Source organism: Lonchura striata, chromosome 2, assembly GCF_046129695.1.
Source record: "Lonchura striata isolate bLonStr1 chromosome 2, bLonStr1.mat, whole genome shotgun sequence".
NCBI lineage: Eukaryota > Metazoa > Chordata > Aves > Passeriformes > Estrildidae > Lonchura > Lonchura striata.
This window is the reverse complement of record NC_134604.1, coordinates 15,443,371-15,468,627: the sequence shown is the minus strand read 5'-3', so window position 1 is coordinate 15,468,627 and position 25,257 is coordinate 15,443,371. Positions and strand designations below refer to the sequence as shown.

The 25,257-nt window shown below is 39.2% G+C and overlaps 1 protein-coding gene across 4 annotated transcripts in view; it reads left to right on the top strand.

The window, feature by feature from the left end:
- Positions 1 to 25,257, top strand: part of EPHA6 (EPH receptor A6) — a 382,744-nt gene that overhangs the window by 317,866 nt on the left and 39,621 nt on the right. For all 4 annotated transcript variants that reach the window (XM_021550127.2, XM_021550126.2, XM_021550124.2 and 1 more), the window contains 2 exons: positions 3,805 to 3,866; positions 13,693 to 13,902. In XM_021550127.2, coding sequence (XP_021405802.1) covers positions 3,805 to 3,866; positions 13,693 to 13,902 — 272 coding nt within the window. The remainder of the gene's footprint in view (positions 1 to 3,804; positions 3,867 to 13,692; positions 13,903 to 25,257) is intronic.

The window sequence follows — 25,257 nt, the reverse complement described above, 5'->3', positions numbered from 1 at the left end:
TGACTGATTTGATCATTGAACCAGCTTCAGACATTTTTATTTCATCCTCCCCCAGTTCAAACGAGAAGCTGTGTGCTCTCCTCCAGCAACACCCACAGTTTGCAGCTTCTTGGTTCCAAGCCCTCAGCTGACACCTTTTTCCATGTCCTTTTTCCATTCCTTCTCTTGTGTGGCTCTTGACTGCAAAATTAACTCAGTTCTTCAGATCCTTCTCCTGTACTTGTTCCTGTATCCGTGTGGAAACACTTCCCTGAACTGGGCAATTTTTTGGACTAGAGATGGGTGTGTTCCTATCCCAGGTGTATCCCGCTGCTATTTGTCCTTAAACCTCTTTATTCTCCTTTTTTTTTTGTGTGCTGTAAGCAATCCTGGGAAAATAATTCAATACCTTCCAGCCTTGCATTAGCCTACCCCTTGATAAAATAATCAAAGATTGCTTCTCTGTCTCAGAGACTTCTCTGCCCTGCTCCAGTTTACTCATTCCTGTTCTTGTTTTGAGGATGAGGAATTCTTAGTGCCATGAGAACAATGTGAGTTTTCATAGTCTAAGTCATAGCTTTTTTAAAAATTTCTTTAGATGCAAACACTACTCTAGTTTGGAAATCTCCCAGTATTATTTTTAAAGTCAGTTTTGTAGTGCTCTTTAAAACTAAAGCAGTATTTTGTGTTTGTACAGTGGTCCAGCACATACAAGTTTTTCTGGACTCAAATTGCACTACTCTGTAAAGGATAACACTGGCAATAGAACCGGTGTTGCTACTTTGATGGTAAAGGTTCCCACTGGATTCTACTGTGTTCCAGAGTTTTTTACTATGTCTTCAAGCCACCCTAACAACAGCTGAGACATTTTTAATCCACAGGTGCTCCAAAGACAAATACTGTGCTGACTAAAAATGTCACTGTCACAGTCTGGCTTGGAATACATAAATAGTTCCAGAGATACATTAAACTTGCAGCCAAAATCAGGCGGCTTTTATCAAGTGCTGTCACACTAAAGACCAGATTATTTGAGAATTTAAATTTGTGTCCAGATTAAAGATTTTTGCTGAAGATAATCAAGTGATGGAGCCGGGTTTATTTTCTGGGTGGAGTGACACATTGTGGTGTCTTGACACAATCCAACCTCAATTTCATTTGAAATTTAGGTAGCATGGCAAGTGATACAGAGAGTGGGAAGCTATCAGACTAAGTGACTAAATTTACTGATGATATGCTGATTTTCTGATATACAGCAACCTGTTAGAAGGAAAATACTGCTTTTTTGGTGTATTTAGTGCTATTCCTGTGCTGTCACTTGGAAGAGTTGGTTTTCTGTTAAGACATATCATTTCAAGTCACTCAAGTTGAGTGCTTTAAAACCTCATTGTCCAATGAGGAAAAAAATACCCCAAAATATCTTCTTTAAATCCACAGATTAAGGCATATAAATATATTTCATAGTTACTTTAACCTAGGAGCATAGGGTTTGACCAAAAGGAAGTACAGGTGGGGTTTCTTTGGAGGGAGGAATATTTTGTGAGAGAATGTAGAAAAATTAATAGTTCTGTTTAGCAAGTATGAAATAATTTGTGTTGAACCATATGAATCTAAGGAGCATAAAAGCTGCAATGAGAGCCTGTGAACCTCTAGAGAAAATTACAGCTTCTTGAAAGTCTAGAGTGCCAAAGGATTGCCCACAGGAAGCCAGGGGTTCTGTTTTAAAGCTCCATTTGTCCTTTCCTTCAAATGCAAATTTTCTGTACATGTGTTTTACAGGTCTATAGGTGTTGTTGATTTACCCAGAAAGAGAATTTCTGACCAAATATGCCATCTGAAAGCCAGCTTTACACCCCTGTTTATTGAAAAATGTTATTGTCTACATCAATTCAGAAATTATTACTTGTTCAAGAGGGTTTTGCACAGTGTAAGATTCTCTAGCATCAGGCTGCAGTTTGTTTACTTCTCTAGATTTTAGGATTTTCCCTTCATGTGGAGGTGTCAGGCCTGTGACAGTAAGGAAATGATAAAGGTAAGGGAATCTGGGGCATTCATACGCTTGAAATTAAAGAGAGTGGGCTGTACAACCAGTCATCATTAGCAAATTGAACTAAAGGAAACATGACTTTTTAAAATGCTCTGATCTCTAAGAGCTTAAGTGATGCATCTTTTAAGTTTATAATGCAAACCCAGGTTAAAACCAATGGGTGCAGATAATTATAATTTATTTGGTGGCAGATGCACATCAGCAGCTGAGACTAAACATTCAGTTAAAAAAGAAAGAAGCTGGTTATTCTTCAGACTTGCAAGGGCTATCCATAAAAACTATTTAGGCATCAGGGAATTTTCACACACACACAGAAAAAATTGGTATTGCGACAACACTGTTTAATGTTTTATTCATGGAAGATGTGAACATGAGAGTCAATACAGAAATAATCACAAATTTTTTTTCAAGGAAATGAGGGAATATTGATTGGAACTACAACAATACTAGACTAAGCTCTGTGAATGGGCATTATCAGGAACCCAAAACTCTGGGTCAACATGTTGGAGCAAACACAGAAATGGATTATTCACTTTTTTAGATTGAAGGCAAACTGTAACAGCTCAGGAGAAATACCTGACTGTGGCCTGTTGTACATTGTGGACAGTTTAATAAACACTTCCACTGCTAACCAAACTGAACAGAAATGGACAGTTGTGCTGGAACAATCAAAATGGCCTTCTGTGCTTCATTAGCCCTAAGCCCTGTTTTGTTTCTCATCCCCTCATCCAAGAAAATCACAAACATAATTTGAGCAGAAGAGGGGGAAAAAAGTGATGAAAGAGTCTTCTTTTGGGCTTGAGAAATATTGGCCCAGCTAGTGTGGAGCTGAGGAAATGAAATGGTGGACTCAGTGTCACCACTTGGCATAGCTCTGGTTTCCCACAAACCCCAGAAGAGATGGGCATTCCCAGGAAAAGAAAAGGCTGCCATTTTAAGCCCTTTCACCTCCTTCCTAATCTTATTAACATTCTTCTTAATTTTTTTGTATAGAATGGCTGCTTTGTGATAATAATTCTAACAATTGCTGTGTAGCCTGCTTGACAGCCTGATTGCCCCTCTGCTGTCAAGCACTTGTAGAGGGTTTTTTTTCTTTTGAAGGATACCAACAGTGAGCTGGTATTTAAGGTAAGTACACATTTCAAAAGTGTATCTTCAGATTTGGATATCCTTTCAATGTCTTGTTCTGCTTTTGGATATGATGCCACCCTGGGACTGTGCTGGTTGAGCAAAGCCTTGATTTGAGTAACTCTGTGTATATTTTAGGCATTTACAACATACTAATTCAGTGTTTTTCTGGATTATACACACCCAATGCATACAGCAGATCTAGGAGAACTTTTTTTGTGACACCCCATCTATCTGTCTCCTATGTTCGTTCCTAAGTCACTGAGATTTTTCTTTGAGAGAAAAATTTTGACTCTTAGTTTGTAATTACTTGGACATGGCTTATGAATATTTTGGTTTTTCCTTAATTCAGATACATTGCAAAATATTACACAGCATGTTTTTCTATTTGGAAATAGGAAGCTCTTTGATCATTTTTTAAGGGAGAATACACCAAAGTGAATTATGTGCAATCCAGTAAGAACAAAAGAAAAAAACAAAAGTGCATAGAAAATAATTCCTAGGAGTAACACAGGGAATTGTGTATGTGATATGAGAATTTTGGAAATATTTTATATATTCAGCTACTGTGAATAACCTGTGCAGAACAGCTCGAATTGTAAAAGCCCCATAATATGTCCATAATCCTGATGTGTCTCTTTGCTGTTTTGCAGGCAGACCAGTAATGATTGTAGTTGAATACATGGAGAACGGATCCCTTGACTCCTTCCTGCGGGTGAGGTGCCATTTTCTGATGACATTTGAATCAGAAACCATTCTAGGTTAAGATTTTAAATCATTTATCACAAATTAATTTCTACATAATGTTATTCATGGATTTCTGGTGAAGAATAGAAGCTTTTTCCCCAGGGTACGTTTCTGAAGTACAGTAATGCATTAGAGCATGGCTGGAAAAAAGGAAGATTTAAACTTCAGAATATAATTGATTTCTTCTACAAAAGTAGTTCCTGTATTTAGCAAAATGTATTTCAAATTGTTTTTGTGAAAGAAAAGATAAATTGAAGCATAAATGCCTGGCCTTATGGAAGTGCTTCATTTTTCTCAATCACCTTCAAAAATACTCTGTTATGATTTTTTTGGTTGGTGAAGCGTAGAATATACTCAGTAATTGATTTATAACATTTATGGCTACTTGCATTTAACAAATTGAATTAGAAAACAGTTCATGGGTGAAATGTCCTGGCATTATTTAACCCCCAAAGGTCCTTAGTAAACATTAAAGGGCTACAGAAAATGTGATTAATATGCTAGCAAAATTGTATTGAATTCTTTTTAGAAATGTAAAAAGAAAGGATGACCCCCCTCTGTGAGCTAAACTTATCCTAAAATAGTCTCATTTTTAACAGAACCCCTGAAAATGCTCCAGAGACCCAGTGACCTAAGACCCTGTGGAAATAATTTTAATGTCAAGTATCTCAGATTTGTCTTAAAAGTAAACACCAGCCCTCAGTAGCCCCACTGCCTTGCCCTTTCCATCCTGCAGGATGCTAAATCTGGGCTTGTGGGAAGTCAGGGACCTGTGGGTTTGGGAACTTGTTTGGAAGGGTATCCCAAAGGAGAGACATTCAACAGGGAGCTGTGGAAATATTGATGTTAAAATCTTGGTGATGGTGATTGAAGGCTCACCTGTGGTAGCAGGAGGAAGGAATTGCTTAGAGAAAAAAAAAAGTGAATAAGCAGGAGGGAAAAGCAGCCAGCACTTCAGAAAGATTTACATGAGAGGGGAGAAAGTCATGCAGGCAGCACTTGTTGGGAAGAGGGGAAGTGACCAGAGAAGAGCATTTGGAGCAAGGGATGCAGCCCTGAGAGTACAGCAGAGCCACTGACACAGAACCTCCAGACCCTGATTCTCTTTGCCTTCTGGTTTGGATTATTCCATAGGAATTTTTCTCTGACATTTCTTTGTTGTCCTCCTCACCGACTCTCCCAAATAATTTTTTTTTTTATTTTCCATTGTCAAGAAAAATGGCAGATATCCGTTATGTTGTCAGAAACATACCAGCAGTTTCCTGTGAGAATTTGCTGATTTCTCAAAAGAATTTTTTTTATGGAGCATTTGATATCATCCATGTCTTGGACACTAGGCAGTTTTTAAAAATTACTCCTCTTTCCTTTTCTGGCTCATCTCTCTGTCCATCTGCAGCACAGGAACTGCCCCTGATTTGACTACCTGCAGCTTTCCTGCTCTGTGATTTTTCAGCAGTGCCCCAGGAAGATTTGTCTGGGCCTGAAACATTGTCCTCTGCATATGTGTGTGTGTGTGGAGAATTTCATAGAAGAGAATAGAACCAAGTCCTGAAATAATTCATGAGAGAGAATTACCTTTCTCTGAACTGCTCTGGTGTGATATCTATATTCCAGGTTTATTTCACATCCATTCATGTATCAGAACAGTTACTACTTATTAGGATACTTTAATAGAAAGTGGCATCAGCAGAATTATGATGTTACTGTGGAGCAATGATTCTCACATTGCATCAGATATATTTGGAAGCAGAACTGCTGGGGGGAAATGTGAGCTAATAATTTCTGCAGCTGTTTTTCATGTATATTATTTTACAGCTTCAATTCACACTTCAGATATGGGTTATTCTTCTAAAATGCTTTTTAAATGTACTTTAGATAATATTCAACATCCCAAAGCACTGTAGATATATGTCAGCATTTCTGTTTATAATTAGCAGAGCAAATGGCTGCAAAGTAACCTATTTAAAAAGAAATCCAGCTGCTTCATTAATAATAGTTGTTTCCTGCAGATATAAGTCCACATTTTAAAAAGCTTTTGTGAAGATACAAAGCAGCAGAGAGGCTTTATCTTTAGCAATCCTAATGAAAGGCGTTCAGTGACTATAACAAATGTTGTGGGATTTGGAAGGGCTTATCACATAGTCTGTCTTTCTTATTATTTAAAGGAATCAATTGTTCCAGTGCAAAGTGTTTTTACACAGAGGGAAAAAAGTCCATTTCTGACCATAAGAAATATTTCCCCACATACCACAACCGGCAAAAATTCCCCAGCACATCCTTCCATCTGTCTTTCTCCAAAAGCCTGCAAAAATGGGTCAGTCTTACAAATTCAAAGTGAGATTCTGTGGTGAGCCACGTGAGGGTATTCCAGAGGAATAATTCCATTTGCCATCGCCCTCCTCACAGCCGTGGTGGGATATTTGCTTTCATGCCAGTACAGGTTGTGCCACAAATCAGAAGCTTCTCCCCACACTTTCATCTCTCACCCCTAAAATCTAAATAGTCTTTATTTCCTTGCTTTAGAGACAGCAGTGCCCACTTTCTGCTATTTGTATGGATTTAACAGCAAGCTCAGCTGAATTATGTCTTCCCCACCCCACAAAGTATCCTGTATGCCAGCTGCTAAAGTTGCCTTTTTGGGTAAAAAACATTGGCATGGATTTGCAATATGAAGCAGCTTCAGAGATATTCTGGAGTGGGAAGGCATCAGCTAATTAGAACCAATTTTGTAAGATGATGGTAATTAATTTCAGTGATTGTGCATCATCAGACATCCTAAATTGCTGGATATACTTGACACTGAATTTTCCTCAGAAATATTGCATTATTTTCACAATTATCTAAAACTCATTTGCAAAAGATGAAACTTCGTTTTTTAGTAGTTTTCTTTGGGAGGTTTTTATCATACAACATTGAGCCATGTAGGTTATCATCCCACAAAAGCATACCTGAAATTTGCCATCAATGAAACAATTGTCTGACCAGAAATGAGGTTCATGTGGCTTCATTTCTGGTAATGCTTGCAGAGATTTATCTGAAAAAAGGATGTGGATTTCCAGCTAAGTATTTCCTCAGGGGCTAGAAGCCTCTTCCAGCATTACACCAACAGCTTCCAGACAGAGGAAATCTGTGCTTGGAAAGAAAGTGGCTAACCCTGGGAATTGAGGAGACCCAGACAGATTTTCCTGTTACTAGTTTCACACAGACTTTGGATGGGGTACATTGTTTTCATGTTTTAGTCACCTGCCCGTGTCATGGAGATCTCAGCAATCCTTTATTCTGCAGGCATATGAGGCAAATAATAAAGGCAAGAAGGGTTGAAAGGGCAGCTCTCTGTATTGATAGAAAGATGTTAGTGATTAGACAGGGCAGTTGCAGTCAGATGTGTTTGGGCTTATGGATACAGGCTGCAGAAGAGACAAGAAAGACAACCAGGAGAGATGCATAATAACCACAAAGAAGAGAAAAATAAAGCTGAAAACCCACAAAACCTTTTTAGCAAGCAGTTTGGCAGTTTGCCCTGCTGTGGGTTGGAGATGGCTGTTGGAGCCAAGCCTATAAAATGCTTGCAATAATTCCTACAAAAGTCCTTTCCCCAAGGTTGGGTTTTTCACCCCAACACATCATCCCCCACTCAGCCCACTCTCCAAGCCTGTGCCTCATAGATTCATGGGGCTATTCAAGTTAAAATCTCATCTGCTCCATGTTGTTTTCACAGATCCATTTAAGGGATCATTCTTGGCTAAAATAATTTGATTTAGCATCACATGGAAAGGAACAGGGTGATTAGGAGGTGAGGTGGCTTCTTGGGAAGAATGATTCCTGGAGAGCTCTGAGCTGGCTGTGTCTGTGCTCACCTCCTCATGCACCAGGCAGTGTGGGCATGGATTCAAACACAGAAAAGGAACATGTCTGAAAGCTGCTTTTTGGAGGAGGTTTGTGGTTGGCTACCCAGAATCACGTAAAATGAATCAAAAAATATCACCAGAATGTTGAACTTCTTTCAGTATTTTTCTGCAGCTGCAGAGTACCAGAGCTTTGTTCCTGCTCCGTGTCCAAGGTGTGCTGGATAGACAGAGATGTTTAAGTTTGAAAGGTGCTCCAGTCTTCCACAGTTTTGTGAACCTCAGAGCTGTAAAAGGAAGGGGTAATCACAGCACCACCTTCCTTTCTTCATTGTTGCTGTTTGCCATAGTAATTCTCCTCTTCCTACTCAAAACTGCTGCTGATGGATTTCCATTCACTTCAGAAAATTAAAATACTTGTGGAAAAAAGTTAGATTTATATACAGGCAAGCATAGGAAGTGAAAATGCTGCTACATATTTTTTTTTTCTTTATAAGAGTCTATAAGAAATACACTTAATTGCCTTAGAGCACCAGCTGCAGCAGACTGTACAGCAAATGAAACCCTGGAATTCAGCTTTAATCCCTCAAAGCTGGCCTAGCAGAGGCTAAGATAAGTGTTACTAGACAGAGAAAATATTGTGATATATTGCTGTTTCTCGCAGTAATCGTTATGAAGTTATTCTCAGAGCAGCTTTGCCATCACACTCACCCTTTTTTCAGCTACAGTTTAGATGCTGTGGCAGACACATTTAGCAAGTTTGGGGGGAAAGTGAGAGAAGACAAAAATGAGCACTTGCAGCAAATTCTGTGAAACAGTGTTGTAAAGTGTGTGTTGTATATCTATCTAGCATGGCCTCACCAGACAGAGTAGGCTGTGGGGAAAAAAGCCAGATGGCCTTTCCTAAGTTTAATGGTTCCTGTTATTATTTATTTGCATTCAGAGAGGCAAAAACATTGGAACTTAGAACTAATATTCCTTCTTTTGCTTTTCCATGCAGTATTCATGTGCATTTTAATTTATTGGAGGCATGTTCCTTTTCTGGCAGGATAAAGGTGGCATTTTGCATTCAAAAATCAGTCTGTAAAACAGAAAACCTGCACTGGAAACCTGGAAACTGTTGGTACTTTTTTTTTTTTTTTTTTTTAACTAAAATTATATTGAGCAATTATAAAGTGAATTTGAAAGACTGCATTACCTTAACAGTGAAATTGTAAGCAGCATGTATTTAAATGACCTAAAATTGCACTGAGAAGCTGTCACTGATGCTACAGAGCCAGCATTTGTTCTCAAGCAATGTTCTACCCTCCTAAAAGGGTGTATAAAACAGCATTTCTGATGCTGCTGTGAGAATTTAATTTAGAAATACTGGGAATTTGTAATATGTGGATATTCTTACTTAGACATTAAATGCCATAGATATTCTTAGTACCAAGCAACAAGAAATTTATTACAAATGGTCTTGTATTTGAAGGCAAAAAGAATTTGAAAGGTAATGTGGACTGCCTCAGTGTGCTCTTTATGAATTTGTCAAGAAATGAGAAATCAGAAGATTAGAACAGAGCTAATGTCTTAAATGAAGGAATTTTGAATGTGTTTTAGAAGAGACGAAAAAAGAAGCCAAGAAATTACAGGCCAGTCAGCTTAATGTCAACTACTGTAAGATTTCTGGAACAAATTATCAAAGTCTACACATCTTAAAGATAACAGTGAGATAAGTGTGAGCCGCCATAGATTTGTCAAGAACTAATTCTGTCAAACAGTTCTGGTTTCCTTTTGTAGCAGGGCTCAGGCTTTGTGGCTGTAGGAGAAGCAGTTGATCTATAAACTTTGGCTTCAGTAAGGCTTCAAAACTCTCACATGAGATGCTTGTGAGCAGCCAGAGAAATATGATCTTCATGAAATTTCTGCTACATCATGTGTGGAGGGAATGGAATTTGGATGGGAAGAAGTATGGGGTAGTGCTGTTCTGCACTCTGTGTAGAAACACTCATTAGCATTTAAAATGAACTAAAGTAATTAGTAATTGAATTAATGGAATCTATTAATAGTAATTAAGTCTGCATGGAACTCTGTCAACAGCTGAATGAAGAAGAAATTATCAGCTGACCTCATTTAGTAACAAAAATAAAAAATTTAGTGTGACACATGATAGTTTGAAGCATGAGTTACACTTCCAGGAACTACCAAGCTGCAACTTCAATTTTGGAAGATTTATCTTGACAAAGTTTCACCATTTACTTTGCACAGTAAAACTGTAACAATAAATGCATAGCAAAACTGCTTATTTCACCCAGTGACCAGTGTCAGTGGTGAATATGATCTAAGTTAGACACAGACACACCATTTTCAGTGCTGTTCTCCATCTAAGATGAGATCTAAATAATCTGCAGTAAAATTTTTAGACCTGTAGTAAATCCTGCACAGAAGATAAAGGCCTAAAAGTGATCTGAGTCCTTTGGCACATGAAGTGGATTTTGGAATAGATGGAACTCCAGAAACAATACAGAAAAATCCAGTGGGCATGCCTCCAAAAGATTACTGGAGAGTGAAATGGAAAAAACCTTCTGAAGAAAAATTCCATGGGCTTGTAGAAGAGTACTCAACTGGGCACTGGAGCTGAAAACGGGAGGGCAAAATGCAATGAAAGAAATTCTGGATATCCTCCTTCTTCCCCTACAGTAGCTGAACTTCTTCAGGAGCCCATTATAAGCTAGTGCTCCTGAAAGGTCTGTAACGCAAGGAGAATATTTCACTTACATGAGGTACTTAAGAGCAAACTGTAGCTGAATAAAGATCTTTTTTCAGGGCATTTTTAAGGGCTGCAAGAGCAACTGTAAATGCAAGAGCAACTACTCAGATATTGCATCTATACCCAGCTGTTCAGAAAAGTTTATTTAGCAAAGCCATCAAAGCTTGATTAAAATTTAATGGGATGATAGGATAAATGTGGTGAGTCCACTGAGGTCTGAATTGCTGCCAGTATTGATTAACACCCTTAACAGCCCAGTGGGAATTCTATCAAAAACATATTTCAAATCTAAGCTATGGGAATCAGAATAAAGCCCTGGGTAACAACCATCCTATCAGTGAGATGAGCATTTTATTTCCCTATATGCCAAGTGAATGAAACAAGATAGTGGAAAGTTGCCAAAGGATTGTACCTGGGGGCTTGAAAAATGCTGAAAATATGAGGTAAGATTCTACCTGCTGTAATTTCATAAACCTAGCTGAATTTTCCAAAGGTTAAATATAGCTCATAGTCTGTATCCCAATCAGCTTACGTCAAAAAATTTTTGATGTATTGAATGATAGGTTTATAGGTGGTAAGGGGATACAGCTGGCATGGAAACTGATGCAGAAGTGATTACAAAGAGACTTGATGAGGAAAGACTGTTCTGCTGACAGTAAAAATGTAGTTGGTCCAACTGCAAGGCTGGCAGTGAAAAAATATAAAACCAAGCATGAGAAAAGAGAGAGGAGAGCAGATGCAGTAGAGGATTCTAAGAAACATACAGAGGGAGAAGGAGGACAGAATAAAATTGCAGCTGGTATGTTAGCAAGTCTGTCGTTTCTTTAACAGTGAAGATAAGATGCTTTAACTTTTTGTGTCAAGGCAAAAGCCCAAAAAATCTTGAAAGAAGGATGGAGAGAATGGCAAAAGCACAAGCTTGTTTTAAACTCAGGCATTATAGTTATACTGGTAAGGCAAGTACTGAGACTTGGAAAGAGCAGACAAAAGGTTATGTTTTATGAAAAATCAGCCAAGCATGGTCTAGATTTGAAAGAGCAGAAATTAAAAAAGAAAGGAATGAATGCTTGCAATCCAAGTAGACAAAAAAGGTTAAGGGAGGTGCTGCAGATGACTCTGAGGTTTGTTGAAAAAAATGGAGCTGTTAAAGAGGAGGCAAAATCTAGAGATTTGAGGGGTTGGTTTAGTTTGGTGCTTTGTTGTGGAGGTAGAGAGGGGCTTGAATTGTCATTCTGCAAAAATCAGGTGCTGGCACTTTGTTCCAAATCCTAATTCTACAGTTAGCTGGAAAAAAAAGTAACCATACATGGTAAGTGTGAAGAGTACTCCCTGTTTGCAACCAGCTTTGTAATTTTTTAATCAATTGAACAATTGGAATTATTAAATAAAAGGCAAACCCAGAAATCCCATGTGGCCTCATTACAAAAATATTGGCTAGAATTCCTGTCCTTCCTTTACAGGAAGCAGCTTAAAGTAGTTAAGAACATAATCTTTTGTCCCTCTTTGCTTAATTGCTGGATGGGATGAGTTTATTTGAAACATCTGTCACTGGTAGTCTGGGACTCATTGTGTCTTGAGCCTCAGCTGAGTGTCCTCTGCAGAGCCAGCTGCTCGTCGGTGGCCTTGATGGTGACAAGGAGGGAGGGGGTGGCCTGATTACCTGGGAGAGCTGCCTCCACTTCGGTGTGGAGATTTTAGAGACAGAAAACTTCACTGTCCTGGTATAAGATACTGACACTTTCAAGGGGAAAAAAAATGCTCTAAATCCATTGTAAATAGCTGGTTTCAAAGAAGTGTCATTAAATGTGCTTTCTTGGGAGGTGGCTGTGGTGTTTGGCATGGCTCCTTCAGTACAAATGTTGCTGAGAAGTATAATGAAGCAATGAGGTCATCTAGCTGACAAGGTGTGTTGGTGTGTCTTCCTTTTACCATTTTCTTTCTGATTTTGTCGTAGTCTTTAAATGTTCATATCCTGACTAGCTGGATATAGACCCCAAATCATTGAATCATTATGGGAATGCTGAAATACTTTGCTGAGCAGGGATAAAGCTAAGCATAGTTCAGCCTGTTGCTTTGCTGAATCTAATGAATTTGCTGAACTTCCCTATAAAAATCATTTTGCTTAAATGCATGAGCTAAGCAACAGTAGTGTCCTGAATGCTGATCAGAACTTGCTATTTGTCTGTAGCCCAATGCTAAAGGTGTTGAAAGTGACAATGGAAAGTTAACTTGTTTGCAGGAGTTGGTTTTGTTTGGCTGTTCCTGTGAACATAAAAAGCCTTGGGTCACTGAATAATCCATGAGAAGCTGAATGGCTGCCAGTTGAGGTCATAAAAATACTCCTGCAAGCAGTCTGCTGCAAATGGTAGATAGGGCAGGTCTGAACAAAGCAGACAGCCTGCAATCACGTTTCTGTGTATGTCCCCACTGCCATGTAATTGAGGAGCTGTCTGATGCAGGACATAAAGAAGTGATTAACTTTGATGCTGCAGATGGAGAAACTGAGGCCCAGCAAGGCTGCCCAGCTGGGCAAGCACAGTTAATGGCATAACTCTTATTTACATGTTCAACTCCAGTAGATTTCAGAACATGTTTAATGCATTCATGGGTCTGAGTTTAACTTTAATCTGCCAAGAAAATTTTGGCAAACCTACATAACCCTTGAATTCCACCCCATTTAATCTAGCATTCAGAGATTAGGTGTTATGTGCACAAGCAACACAAGTTAAAGCCCCACACTTTTTTCAGGTGATTTTTGGATTTTCTTTTTTTAACAAATAAACTCTCCCCAAAAAAGTACCATAAAAGTGAGGTAACAGCAGTATCTCAATACAGACAATCAAGGCTGAGACAATAAAAAGAGGGTTCTTTGTTTCTTGAGGCCATAGGTGAAGAAATTTGTGTCCTCCTAAAAATAGCTTTGGGGGAAGGTGCTCATAGTAACCAAGTATGAGACCAATTCAGTGTTGTCAGTAGGAAGACTGTGAAATGTGTGAAAATGTGGAGGAAGGGGGGATAAGCTTCACAGTGAGAGATGTGGTGGGATGCACTTGCAAGCAGCTCAAGTCCTTGGAAAAACAAGCTTGCACGGGGGCAGCTTTGCTGGACGGGTGACAGAAGTGTCTGGAGTAAGGGCTGTGTCGCCATCAGCGGCACGAAAGGAACGGGAAGTAGCTGTGCTGTTTCTCACCCTGCAGAAGCACGACGGGCACTTCACGGTGATCCAGCTGGTGGGAATGCTGCGGGGCATCGCCTCGGGCATGAAGTACCTGTCGGACATGGGCTACGTGCACCGCGACCTGGCGGCGCGCAACATCCTGGTCAACGGCAACCTCATGTGCAAGGTCTCCGACTTCGGCTTGTCACGGGTGCTGGAGGACGACCCCGAAGCCGCCTACACCACAAGTGTGAGTTTCTTACCTAGCTTGAGCAGATGATTGCCTGGTGCCTCTTCTATTCCAGTTTTATCTGTGCCGTAGGAAGGACAGTTGGAATTGGCGTTGTTCCCTTCTCCGTCATGTGATTCAGCATGGCAGTGCTAAGGGAAGTTGTTTTGATTTTTGGCTAAGGGATGTGTAATAAACTTTGGCAAAAGTTTATTTTAAGCAAATGTGCAAGTATAAGTGGGAGACCGTTTTCGTTCTTTGTGGTTTTGTTGGCTGTGGAGGCTCTTTTCCCGTGTTGTGTCCTCTTCTGGCAATTTGTGTTCATTTACAAGGATATGCTTGTGAAAGAGAGATGGGGGAGGAGAGAATCTTATCAGCTTCACTGTTGGAAGCACACTGCCAATGCAAGCCTAGCATTCATAAATTAGAATTTTAATTTTATTTCACTGAAGTTTATCTTCTAGCAGAACATGTAGGATCTTCATTGCATGGTTTAGGTCTCAGTTTATTAATACTTCATTCCTTATGTGATGCAAATAAACTGGAAAATAGGATTTGGGTGAGGGGAGTTGGGGTGGGTTTTTTTTGGTTTGTGGTGTTGTAGGGGGGTTCCAGTGAAGTGAAAAATTCTTGAACGTGAAGAAGACAAATGACAAGTCCCAATACAACATTTTTCCTGATACCAAACTACGTTTCAGATGCAATTATTATCACAACAGTTAATTGCAAGCTGATTTTTGAGTAATTTTCATCTCTATTGTTTAACCTAAAACTATTTCAGAGGCAGAGTGCGTTCTCATTACTATTCTCACAAAATGGGCAGAATTTGTATATTCCCTTGATAGGACACAGTGACAGAATTGTAATAGAGAAGATAAATGAGCATTAAATAATTTCTTTTACCCTTTTTTTCCATTCCACTTTAAAAAGTGAGGTATGGCCAAAATAAGGAACTCATCTAATTTCTCTGTACTGCATAAGTATTGTGGTGCATCTACTGAATTCAATTTAGATATTGTAATGGGATTTTAGATCTTGTATATCTATATATGTAGAATATATATTTAGTTTTAGTTTAGGCCTAAAATAGAGATGTTCTGATAATTTTGCTGAAACTTCCATTTCTTAGACATTCTATCCAGAACTGCAAGTTGACCTAGAGGACAACAAGTCACTTTGCAAGGTTTTCTATTGGTTTTAATATGCCAGATGGTGGGGGGGAAAGACCCCAGATTTTACTTCATAGCAGAGATTCCTTCATTTAGTTCTCACAACCTGTTTTGCTTCTTAGTAAGAGGCTTGAAAGGGAAGATGAACATGGCTGCAGCTGAGCAGGTTCTCACATGAAGGCTGAGGCTGGCTAATGGCCCGTGTGAGGAGCTCAGCTGGCACCAAGTGCCCCAGTGACAGGAGTCAAGTGACATTCTCAGCTCTGAGCCCAGGTCATTGGGCCCAGCTGGTGCCAGGCACTGGGAATGGCCAGGCAACCCTCTCCCAGTGAGGTACAGAAACAAGACCAAATGAGAACTGGAGAATTTCAGCTATTATTTCTCCTGTAATTTTCTGCTGGATACTGACACAGAACAATTTGTTTTATAGAGTAGTTAATGCCTGTCCTGGTCATCGTGGCTAGAGCTGCTTTTAATCAGGAAGTGCTATGCTGTGAAAAAAACAAACAGTGCCATGACATGTTCCTTTTTTCCTTTACCTGTGCTGAAGGACTTCCTTGAAATGCTTTGTTGAAATGCTCCCTGTTCCTGTCAGTTCTCCCAGCTGCTAAACATGAGAGCCTGGTGTAGGTGTAGGACTCAGAAGTGCCTCAGAGCCACTGCTCCACCCTGCCAAGGCTGCAGCCAGGTGCTCAACTCCCAGATGGAGCATGTCCAGCAGGATGGGTTGTCACAGAGGCTGATGGCCAGTGGCAGGTCCCTGTGTCAGCCAGGCAGCCAAGGTGAATCTATTTTGACCATGAACCCCCCCCCCAAAGAAAATCAAAAAGCTTTGAAACTAAAGTGGGAAAATACTGTGTACCCTTGTGATAAAGAACTAAAAACTTTGTAAATGGGAAGAATTCAAAGCAAGAGAGTCAGGTATAAGGGAAATGGAAAGCATTTCAAATCACTTATTCCTTCAACTCCAGCTTTCCTGTCCTTGCAAGTGGGTCCTCACACACTGACTGTTTTAGTCATTGTGGCAGAGCCTGCCCAGTTTTTCCTGTCACCTGTGGTCCTTGGCTAGTGTCCTTCCCTCATTCCTGAGGCAGACTGAGAGCTGCAGTCCATGTTCTGTGTTGCACTCACTCTGTATGACCTGGGGACAGCCAGGTTTCTGTGGGATGCTCCTGCCTTCCATGGGCTCCATCCCTGGGGTCTTGTTCCCCTTGAGCAAATCCAGCAGATTTCTCTGTAGGAACACTCAGCAGGAAGTCAAAAACCCGGTCAGTTTTTCAAAGGACTCAGCACAACTGTGACCAAAATAGGGTGGGGACACAAAGAAGGAAAGATTTGGCACAGTGGCTGTGGAGGACTCAGGGAAGGTTTTCATGGTAACAGAAGGGGCCAGAAGCCCACACTGGGTGCCAAATCCTCCTGCAGCTCTCGCTGCCCATCATTTTGGCACTGACTGTTTTCTCTCTCATGAACATTTTCCCAAGAGCAGGCCATGTGTGAATGTAAATTCCTAGAGGGTTTTATAGCAACCCTTCAGTTCCATACTGTGTTTTCAACATGTGAAAGTTAAACCCTCAGTGTTCTCTCAAGGATTCTGGTAGTTTTAGAATTCATGTTGCCTCTCCACAGAGATTTTTATTGATAACACTTCTGTACCTGTATCTGCAAGAAACCCACAGAGTGGGTCTGCATATTGAATAGTGGTATTTTAGCCTCACACCTTCCTGTACAGCATTGTCAGTGCTCAGGAGAAACTGATTATTTTATCTTCCCCTTTTTGTCTTAGTCCTGGTGTCAGAAACTGAATGGTACAATTGGATGTTTTCCTTGGAAATTATCTACAATACACTGTAAGCCAAAAATAGACTTTCATATCTATGATGCAGTGGTCAAGTATTGTGTAAATGTATTTTTTCTGTTTTCCAACCTATTGAGACAAAGGATGTAAATATGTCTTTGATGAGAGGTTTTTTAGGAAAAAAAGTATTGATTCCTGTTTGTTACCTGAAACCAAAAAATTTACAGCAAGATATCATTTTAGAATAGGAAGGAGGAAGTAAAAGCCAGGAACATTTGACTGCAAATCTTTGTGTTCCAGACTGATCAGAAAAAGATAAGTTAAACTTCTGGATAAATGAGTACTATGTGGGTTTTGCTTTTGGAGACAAAACTTTCATTTTTAGTAATGGTTTCCAAGGCAACAGCCATAAAAGGACATTTCTAGTATATAAACAAGCATTTCTGTCCATACAGAAGACATCTAGGCTCTTGCATTTCTGCTTTTAGATAGACTGTGCTAGATGTTATACATTAATTTAGTTTAAACATGGTCAGGTTTCACATGTATTTCAAAAGGAACCACAAGTTCCCATGAACAACCCTTTACATATAGCAAAATATTTATAATCAGAACAGAATTTATGGTACTACTGCAAGAAGGACTAAACTTGGTGTTTCTCTTACAGGTGATACCTTAATAGTCTGCATTAAATCTAATTTTTTAGCAAGACAAAAAGCTGCTACAAATGGAATTATATGATAAAGAAATGTATTCTAGACTTCTTTTATCAGCTTTATTTCTGAATACATTCTGAATTCATTCATTTCAGCCTTACCATATGAAGTGTTTTCTTCTTTCCATGATAGTAGTTAGAGAATTGATTTATTGCATTGTATTTCCTGAATCACTTTGTAAACTTTATGGGTCTGATTCTTCTCAAGCCTGCTGGGTGAAATAACCCATCCAGGAAGATTTCAGACTTATTAGGTTCATTAGAGGAGCAAAGATTGATGCCAGTAATCTTTATAAATACTAGCAAGTAGCAAAACTTGGGGGAGATCAGGATGAGACGTTCATTTTTTTTGACTTTGTTATATACTTTCCACTTTGCAAGACACTTTCAGATTTCCCTGAGTGGTACACAAGAAACAGGTTTGGGGAGAGAAGGTTTAATTTGCTGAAAAGTAAAACAAGATGTGAATTTTCCAATTAATTTGGGATGTTAAGCAATAGTTTCTGAGCAACCTCTGTGCTATTGCAAGCATATTGCCTAGGTATTTACTTTAAGGTAAGAATTAATCATGGACTGTAGAGTAAATTGGTTATTGGCAACCACTGAGAAAAAGAAGCTGCAAAGGTCTGCATTAACCTGTTTTCTTGAAAACTCATTGGTGATCTAAGGCTGAGCATAAATGGTGTCAACTCTTTAACTCCTTGTGTGACACAACATGAAGGGTCTGGAGCACCAGTCTGATGAAGAGGGGCTGGGGGGGCTCAGCCTGGAGAAAAGGAGGCTCAGGGGACACTTACTGCTCTTGACAGCTCCCTGAAAGGAGCCAGGTGGGGTTCAGCTTCTGCTGCTGGTAATGAGTGACAGAATGAGAGGAAATATCAGGTTGCTCCAGGGAAGGTTTAGATTGGATGTTAGAAAAATAAAATATCCTTCCAAGGCTACTGTGTGAGATTATAATATCATTTGCCAGACTAGAGCTACAGACCTCAATGGGATCCCAAAGGGATTGTCTTTGGATAGGTCACTTGGTGCCACCTTCTGCCAAAAATCATCAGGATTCTTGTGCTCTTGGGCAGGAATCCAGATGCTGCTGCCAGTCCCCAGACACTGCAAGTGCCTGCTCTTAGCTGGGCACCACCCTACTGAGGGCAAGGGTTTGCTTTTAAGTGCAGTGTAACAGCAGGAATTCCTCTGCTGGGACTCTGGCACACACATCAATATTTTGAAGAAGAGAGTAAATATCTCAGAATGTGAGCAGGAAGCAAATGCACAAAAGCTGTGCTGATGGGCATGGCTGTGACTATTGCAGTAACTGGTTTTAAAGTGTGTGAGGGGATTTTTGTCCACTGGTGGTGAGATCAGCCACCTACCCAGGAGTACCAGCTTCAGCTGGATCCATTCCCTGCTCTCAGAGGATGCCTGGGGCTGGAAACTTTGGATGTGCTCTCTTCAAGCCTGTGTCATCTGCTGTAGGGACCTAGGCAGAGCATCCTCAAGGACAAGTAGCCAACAGGTCAAGGGGTAGCCAAAGGAAGGAGTTCCTTGGAAAAAAAAAAAAATGCCTTTTGGGCAGTACTAGTGTGAGGTATGATGACTTTCAATTAGTAGCTGTGTGTTTAACAGAAATCCCAGACTGAGCTATTGAGTGCAGGGTGTGGTGCTTTGTGACAAGCACATTTCTCTCCCTCTCAGGATTTTTCATAGAGGTGCACAGAGGGAAATGAAAGAGAAAACAATTTCTATTTCTGCTCCTTGTTTTTCCTATGTGGAATGTGTTTGGAGAATTGTTTACCTGGGGTGAGTGCTTGGTTGGATTCTGGTGAGGATTGTTTGAGCCTGATGGCCAATCCAACCCACCTGGGGCTGGACTCTGGAGAGAGTGTCACGAGTTGTGTGAGAGTTGGAGATAGGGTCAGAGAAAGTAGCATGTAGTTTTAGTATCCTCCTTTTATATAGTATATTAATGTATTTTATCATAGTTATAATAAATAAATAATTCAGCCTTCTGAATTGAGTCAGACATCGTCATTTCTTCCCATTGGGTTCACCTGCATACACAATAATGCTTGCTGTTTATTTTATTTTTGTTGTTTGCAGTGGCCCCTGAAGATGAAAATATGTCTGTGACAAAATTTAAACATTTGGAAACATTAATTTTCAAATTATTTCTTCAGCTTTTATCCAGCTGTAATCCCAAATTTATCTAAGAGGTTTTCTGGTTTATTTAACCTTCCTTAAATTTAGTAAGAAAATTTAGAAACAAACAGGCTATAAAAGACCACAAGAAAGGCAGACCCTTAGGAGGAAGGTCCCAGGACAGGAATGAAACATAAATGTAAAATTAAGCTCTCTCCATGTTTTGTCAAACTTTGTATTTCTGTGAGTACTCGCTTCCACAGTCCTTTGAGTTTTGAGAATGCACACAAAAAAGCATGAAAATTTGCATTTAGATGTGCAGAAATTCAAAAGGAGCTTAATGGTTGAATTTAATTATAAAACTTAATCTCATCCCTGCTTTTTTCTTCCACACCACTCCAAGTAGGAACTCCAAATGTGGATTTGGCAGAGAAATACAGTTGGAAATTTGCATTTCACTTTTTCATTCCCAAAATTATGATGTTGATGAATTCAACACAAGTTTGTCCTAAGATTTTGGCTGTAAGAAAGGTGGTATTTTATACTTCATTCCTAATGTGGCTTTCAAAGCAACATCCATCATTCATTGTAATTCAATTTAATCTCAAATTAGAAGAATATATTGTAGTGTAATCAATCTAAAGGATGCTGCCTTTAAAGATTTGCAAGCTCTGCCTTTCTTTTAGCTTGGATTTCAGCTTTTTGTCTCTCTGGCTCCTCCCATTGTCATGTTAAGAAATTTGAGTTTTGAACTGTACAGCTATGTGCTTTTGCTCTTTCTCAGGTTGACTCTGAACATCTCTCAGTGGTTTTATTTACAAATGTTTCATAAGATTGAGAATGAGCTGCTTACAGATCTGTAGTGCTGGTGCTCTTGGGGATCTTTGCATCTTAGGAGATAATGGATGAATCTGTTTGTGACATTTAACCCTGAAGGTGATTGCATTTTTTCCCCTCACAGAGAGTCACAAGTGTCAAGTCTGTCTTTGGTGTAAGGCTCAAAACTTGCCAGTATTCAGTCCATACAAAGATGCAATGTTACATCTCTGAGCAAACCCTAAGTAGCAGTGCAAGGACAGAGGAGGTGGAAAAACTCAGTGCAGTGGCAAATAATTTCTGAAGTAAGAGTTAAAAGAGGATTGTGAATCTCAGAAAGCTACAGGTGGTGTTTTTGAAAAGACATGGGGCTGACCAAGGCACCAAAGTTACTGATCTCTCAGCTGGGCATGAAGACCTTGAGAAATGGTCTGTGCACACTCTTTCTCCTTGGAAAGCAGCCCCATAAATGCAAGCAGTACACTTCTGTGTGTGTGTATACATGCACTGCATACTATGAGCAATCATTTGGTTGTTAATTCCTCATACTGTTAATAGATTTTTTTTTTTAAAGCTAACAATTTTCAGAATATTAATCTAAATTCAAACACAGCTGGGATTTGATTGCATGCATTTATTAATAAGAATTGTAATTTTCAAACAACGATTGAGGAAGCTATTTTAAACATGCAGAAGATGCTTTGGTGAGATTTTTATTTTGGTGAGATTTTTATTCACTCAGAACAATACTATCCACACTTAGGAGTAAAAAAGTAGGTGTACTGGCATAAAACCAAAGTTATTGCTCTGTTGTTAATTCTGTGAATGAATGTAATCTTGAATGCCTGTTTTGTTTATTGCAAATGAAGGATCACAGTTCACTTAGGATTTTAGTATTCAAGGTATTGACCAAGGTGCAGTAAATCATCAAATACTTTTCCTGTGCTGGAACACACCTGCACTATGCACAGCTCCTGATATACTGTTTAATGAGCTTCAAGGCAGTCCATTAAGGTCAAAGCAGTTGCTTTCAGTAGCATGTTGGCTGACAGTAATTCCCATAGGTTATGGTATTTTGATCTACAGAACAAGCAGGACAATCTCTTGAAAGCCTTGAAAAAGCATGTAGCTTATTCATGTAGGTGTTATTTTTTTTTCCATTAAAAACTACTAGTAGCTTTCAAAGATGAGTTAAGAAACTATTATAAAATTTGTTTACTGTGTGCTTACAAGAGGTAAGTAATTCACTGGGAAAAGAAAACCAGCTCCAGTGAGCCAAACAGCTCAGCTCTAATTCCTTTATTTAGTTATTGGTAGGTGAAAGGAAATAAGATCTGGATGATTTTTCATTTGTTGTACCACTCTCAGTGGGAATTTATGAGCCACGTTAAATACCACTGTAAAAAGTAACTACTCTGCATACAGGTATATAAAACTTCTGGGTAGAAAATTTGAAGCACTTGGCTTCACCGGGCTTTTGTAAAGCTTGAAAATTAAATCTTGACATATTACACAGTAGGATGTGTTATGTCCATGAGTATAATTAAATGAATTCTTGACTCTAGTCAAAGAAAAAAAAAACAAAAAACCAAAACCAACCACCTGTTGGACTTGGTTATTTAAAAGCAGTCAGTTGTTCAGGCACAGTTGGGGTGTATATTTCAAAGCTCACCTGGAAGGGACTTGGAGAGGAGGAGACTCATCCTGTGGCTTCAGCTGCTGTAGATCATTTATGGTTCTGTCTCATTTCCCCTGCTGTGCTGTGTGTTGCACTGAGCTGGCTGTGTCAGCTGGACAGCAGAGAGTTATGACCCTGGAAGAGATGGAAAATTCTCAGCAGTGCTGCTACATTGTGATGAAATCCTGTTTCTTTTTCAGAGTTGGGAATTCCTGTGTGCTAAAATTCTGACATATGGATGCACTGTTTTTAAGGCATGGAGGGTTTTCTGCCTGGTTCCTGAGGAATTATCCTACATTGTACATTGCTAGGCCTGTGTTTCTTAATGACTAGCATCAATTTGAAATTTGTCAAATGAAAAAGAGGAATTAAAATTGCAGAGACGCTATCTATGTTCATGTTCCATGAAAATAAATGGCAACACAGAAAACAAATTCTGTTAATTTAGCAAGGACTTGACCCTAATTGATTTTAGCCTGGAATTCTGATATCCAGTCTTCAAAACACAAGTCTGGGGAAAACCAAGACTCCTTTTCTACTTTTACTTATCTGAAGAGAGCAAGTGGGGACTTTTGGGGGTAAACATCATTATGGAGAATATCAATATGGCAAATATCATTATGGATATGGCAAATAGCATTATGGATATGTTGAGTCACCACGTGGATGTGGTACTTAGGGATGTGTTTTAGTGATGGATACAGCAGTGATGGGGTAATGACTGGACTTGATGAACTTAAAAGGTGTTTTCCAAGCTAAATTATTCTATGATTCTGCCTGCTTCTCTGGGTAATATTGCACACCTGGGAGGGTTTAGGATTAATGATGGAAGACTTACAAGTAACAAAGGAGTATCTTTCCATATTGTTCAACTACTCTTTGTATAAAGAATCTGCCAAAGGGTAGATCCAGTGAAATATGAAATGGGGCAGTTCTAGTCTAGTATGATATTTGTTTTTGTGTTTAGATGCAGTACTGATGTTTCATAATCTCTTCTGGGGGAATCTGTGACCTGATTTCTGTTGCGTCAAGATTTTGGTATTCACTTCAGAAAGTCACAAAAAGTGCACATCACACATGCTGATGAATTTTTATACTCACTTTGATACCAATTCAATATTTCTCCTGTACATGATATCAAAGTTGTTGTAAATGGGATTCTGTAATTACAGAAGGAAGTTTCTGAAGCAAGGAATACACATGTGTTAAACTTAATCTCCTTTCCTACTTCTGTAATAGAAATGTTAACTTGGGAACAAGACTGACCTAGTTATTCACCTAAATTAATCCCCAGTGAAATCAACCAGGGGAATTTCCACTGACCATGTAGGAATTGTGATTTGCCCTAAATCAAGAGGATAACTACAGTAAGAAGTCTTTCACTGTTGCCTGTTTGCTTACAAGAATGAAAGCTAGATTATCTTCAGTCATGCACAAACCCTTGAGAATCTCGCTGGTGCGCTTTCCTTATCAATCAGATTTTCAAAACTTTGATATGTCAAACTTTTAGTTCTTTGTGTTCTTTTTTAGTCTTTCTTTCTGGCAGACTTTCAGATAGCAGCTTCTTGCCCAGCTCAGAGTTCTTCCCTTCATTATAAGGGGGGTTTGGGAGGGGAGGATGATTCACAGTTTGTGGTTTCTGGATTTTCCCTTTAAGCAGAATGTCGCCACATTATTGTGGCACAGTATTTCAGCTCATCTGGCTGAAAAACATGTTAGATTGGTGTGATTCTGGTAAATTTAGGTCAGACATCACAGTCTTTGCTTAGTACTCACCCAGGCAAAACTCCTGTTGAGGACAGTGGGAGTTTTGCCTGACTAAGCACTGTGGGATTTTGCCCTTAGTATAGAAAATATTTGATCTGTTCCTTGCGCTTTTGGAAGTGCTCTAGAGGCAAATCTGGTATCTTGTCCTTGACTGCCTCACTGTGGCTGTGTCTTCCTCAGCCTAAAGGCTCGCAGATTCTTGTGCCTCCCAAAGCATCTCTTCATTTAAAAAAACAACAAAAAAAAATGCACAATTTCATATTTATTATATTTAAAGTAATTCTAAAATCTATGTGTGGTAACCGTGTATATTAGTCCATGAAAAGGAAATCATACTTTTGTATTCTGGACTCCTTGTTCCACTTTTTTCTGCTCTAGAGCTACTGAATTTTGTTTTCAGTTGTGAGGGCTTGGGGAGGGGGGGGTGAGAATCTTTACTCTTAAGAAATCTCATGGCTTTTTGTAGTCTCCTATAAAATATTTCACAGGTTCATATCGCTGCCTGTCCCATAGAGGCTTTTGGTTCACAGCTCAAATGTCAGAAATTCATTCAGTGAGGACTAGGGTCAGTTTTCTGGAGTAAAAGATGAGGCAAACTGAGTCATTCATAAACTCAAATTCACTACTATCTCAAAATAGTTTTGTTTGTAAGTAAGGCATTAGACGAACATGCTTAACTGCCCTCACAAAGAAGTATGTGCTATTTGGATATAAAGAGGCATATATAAAGACTTGAACACACATGGAAGATCTAGTTTTCTTCTTAGTAATGTCACCATGCTTAATGTTAAGATTTTTCATTGTTTTTCTAAAATTAGCTGAAGTGCACTTTGAGATGAGACTTATCATCCTCCCCCATAACACCACTGATTATGCTTTCATTTCTACCCTAATTTTTATCTGCCTCTGTCTTCACTCTCCGTGCATTACCTATTAGTGCTTCCTCTGTTTCCTCTTTTCATTGCATCTTGTTTTATATCAGACCCTCTGGAGCTATCACTCTTTTTTCCATCAGGCATTCTGCTTTTCATTTAAATTCCCTCTTGAAGATCCATATCTGAGGGTTTACTAAAAATCCTTTTGAATAAAAATGCAGTCACCCTACTCTTTATTTTTAAAAAAGCTCTAGGGTAAATCTCATCATAAATGTGTTTCACATCTCTTTAGAAGCTTGCTTATCCTTACTCAGGCTGAAGAACTCCCAGATCTTCAGAATTTCTCCTGAAATGAATACTCCTAAATGTGGATAAGGTGTTATCCAGCATGAACAATTACCTTGAGCTCTTTCTCCCACTGT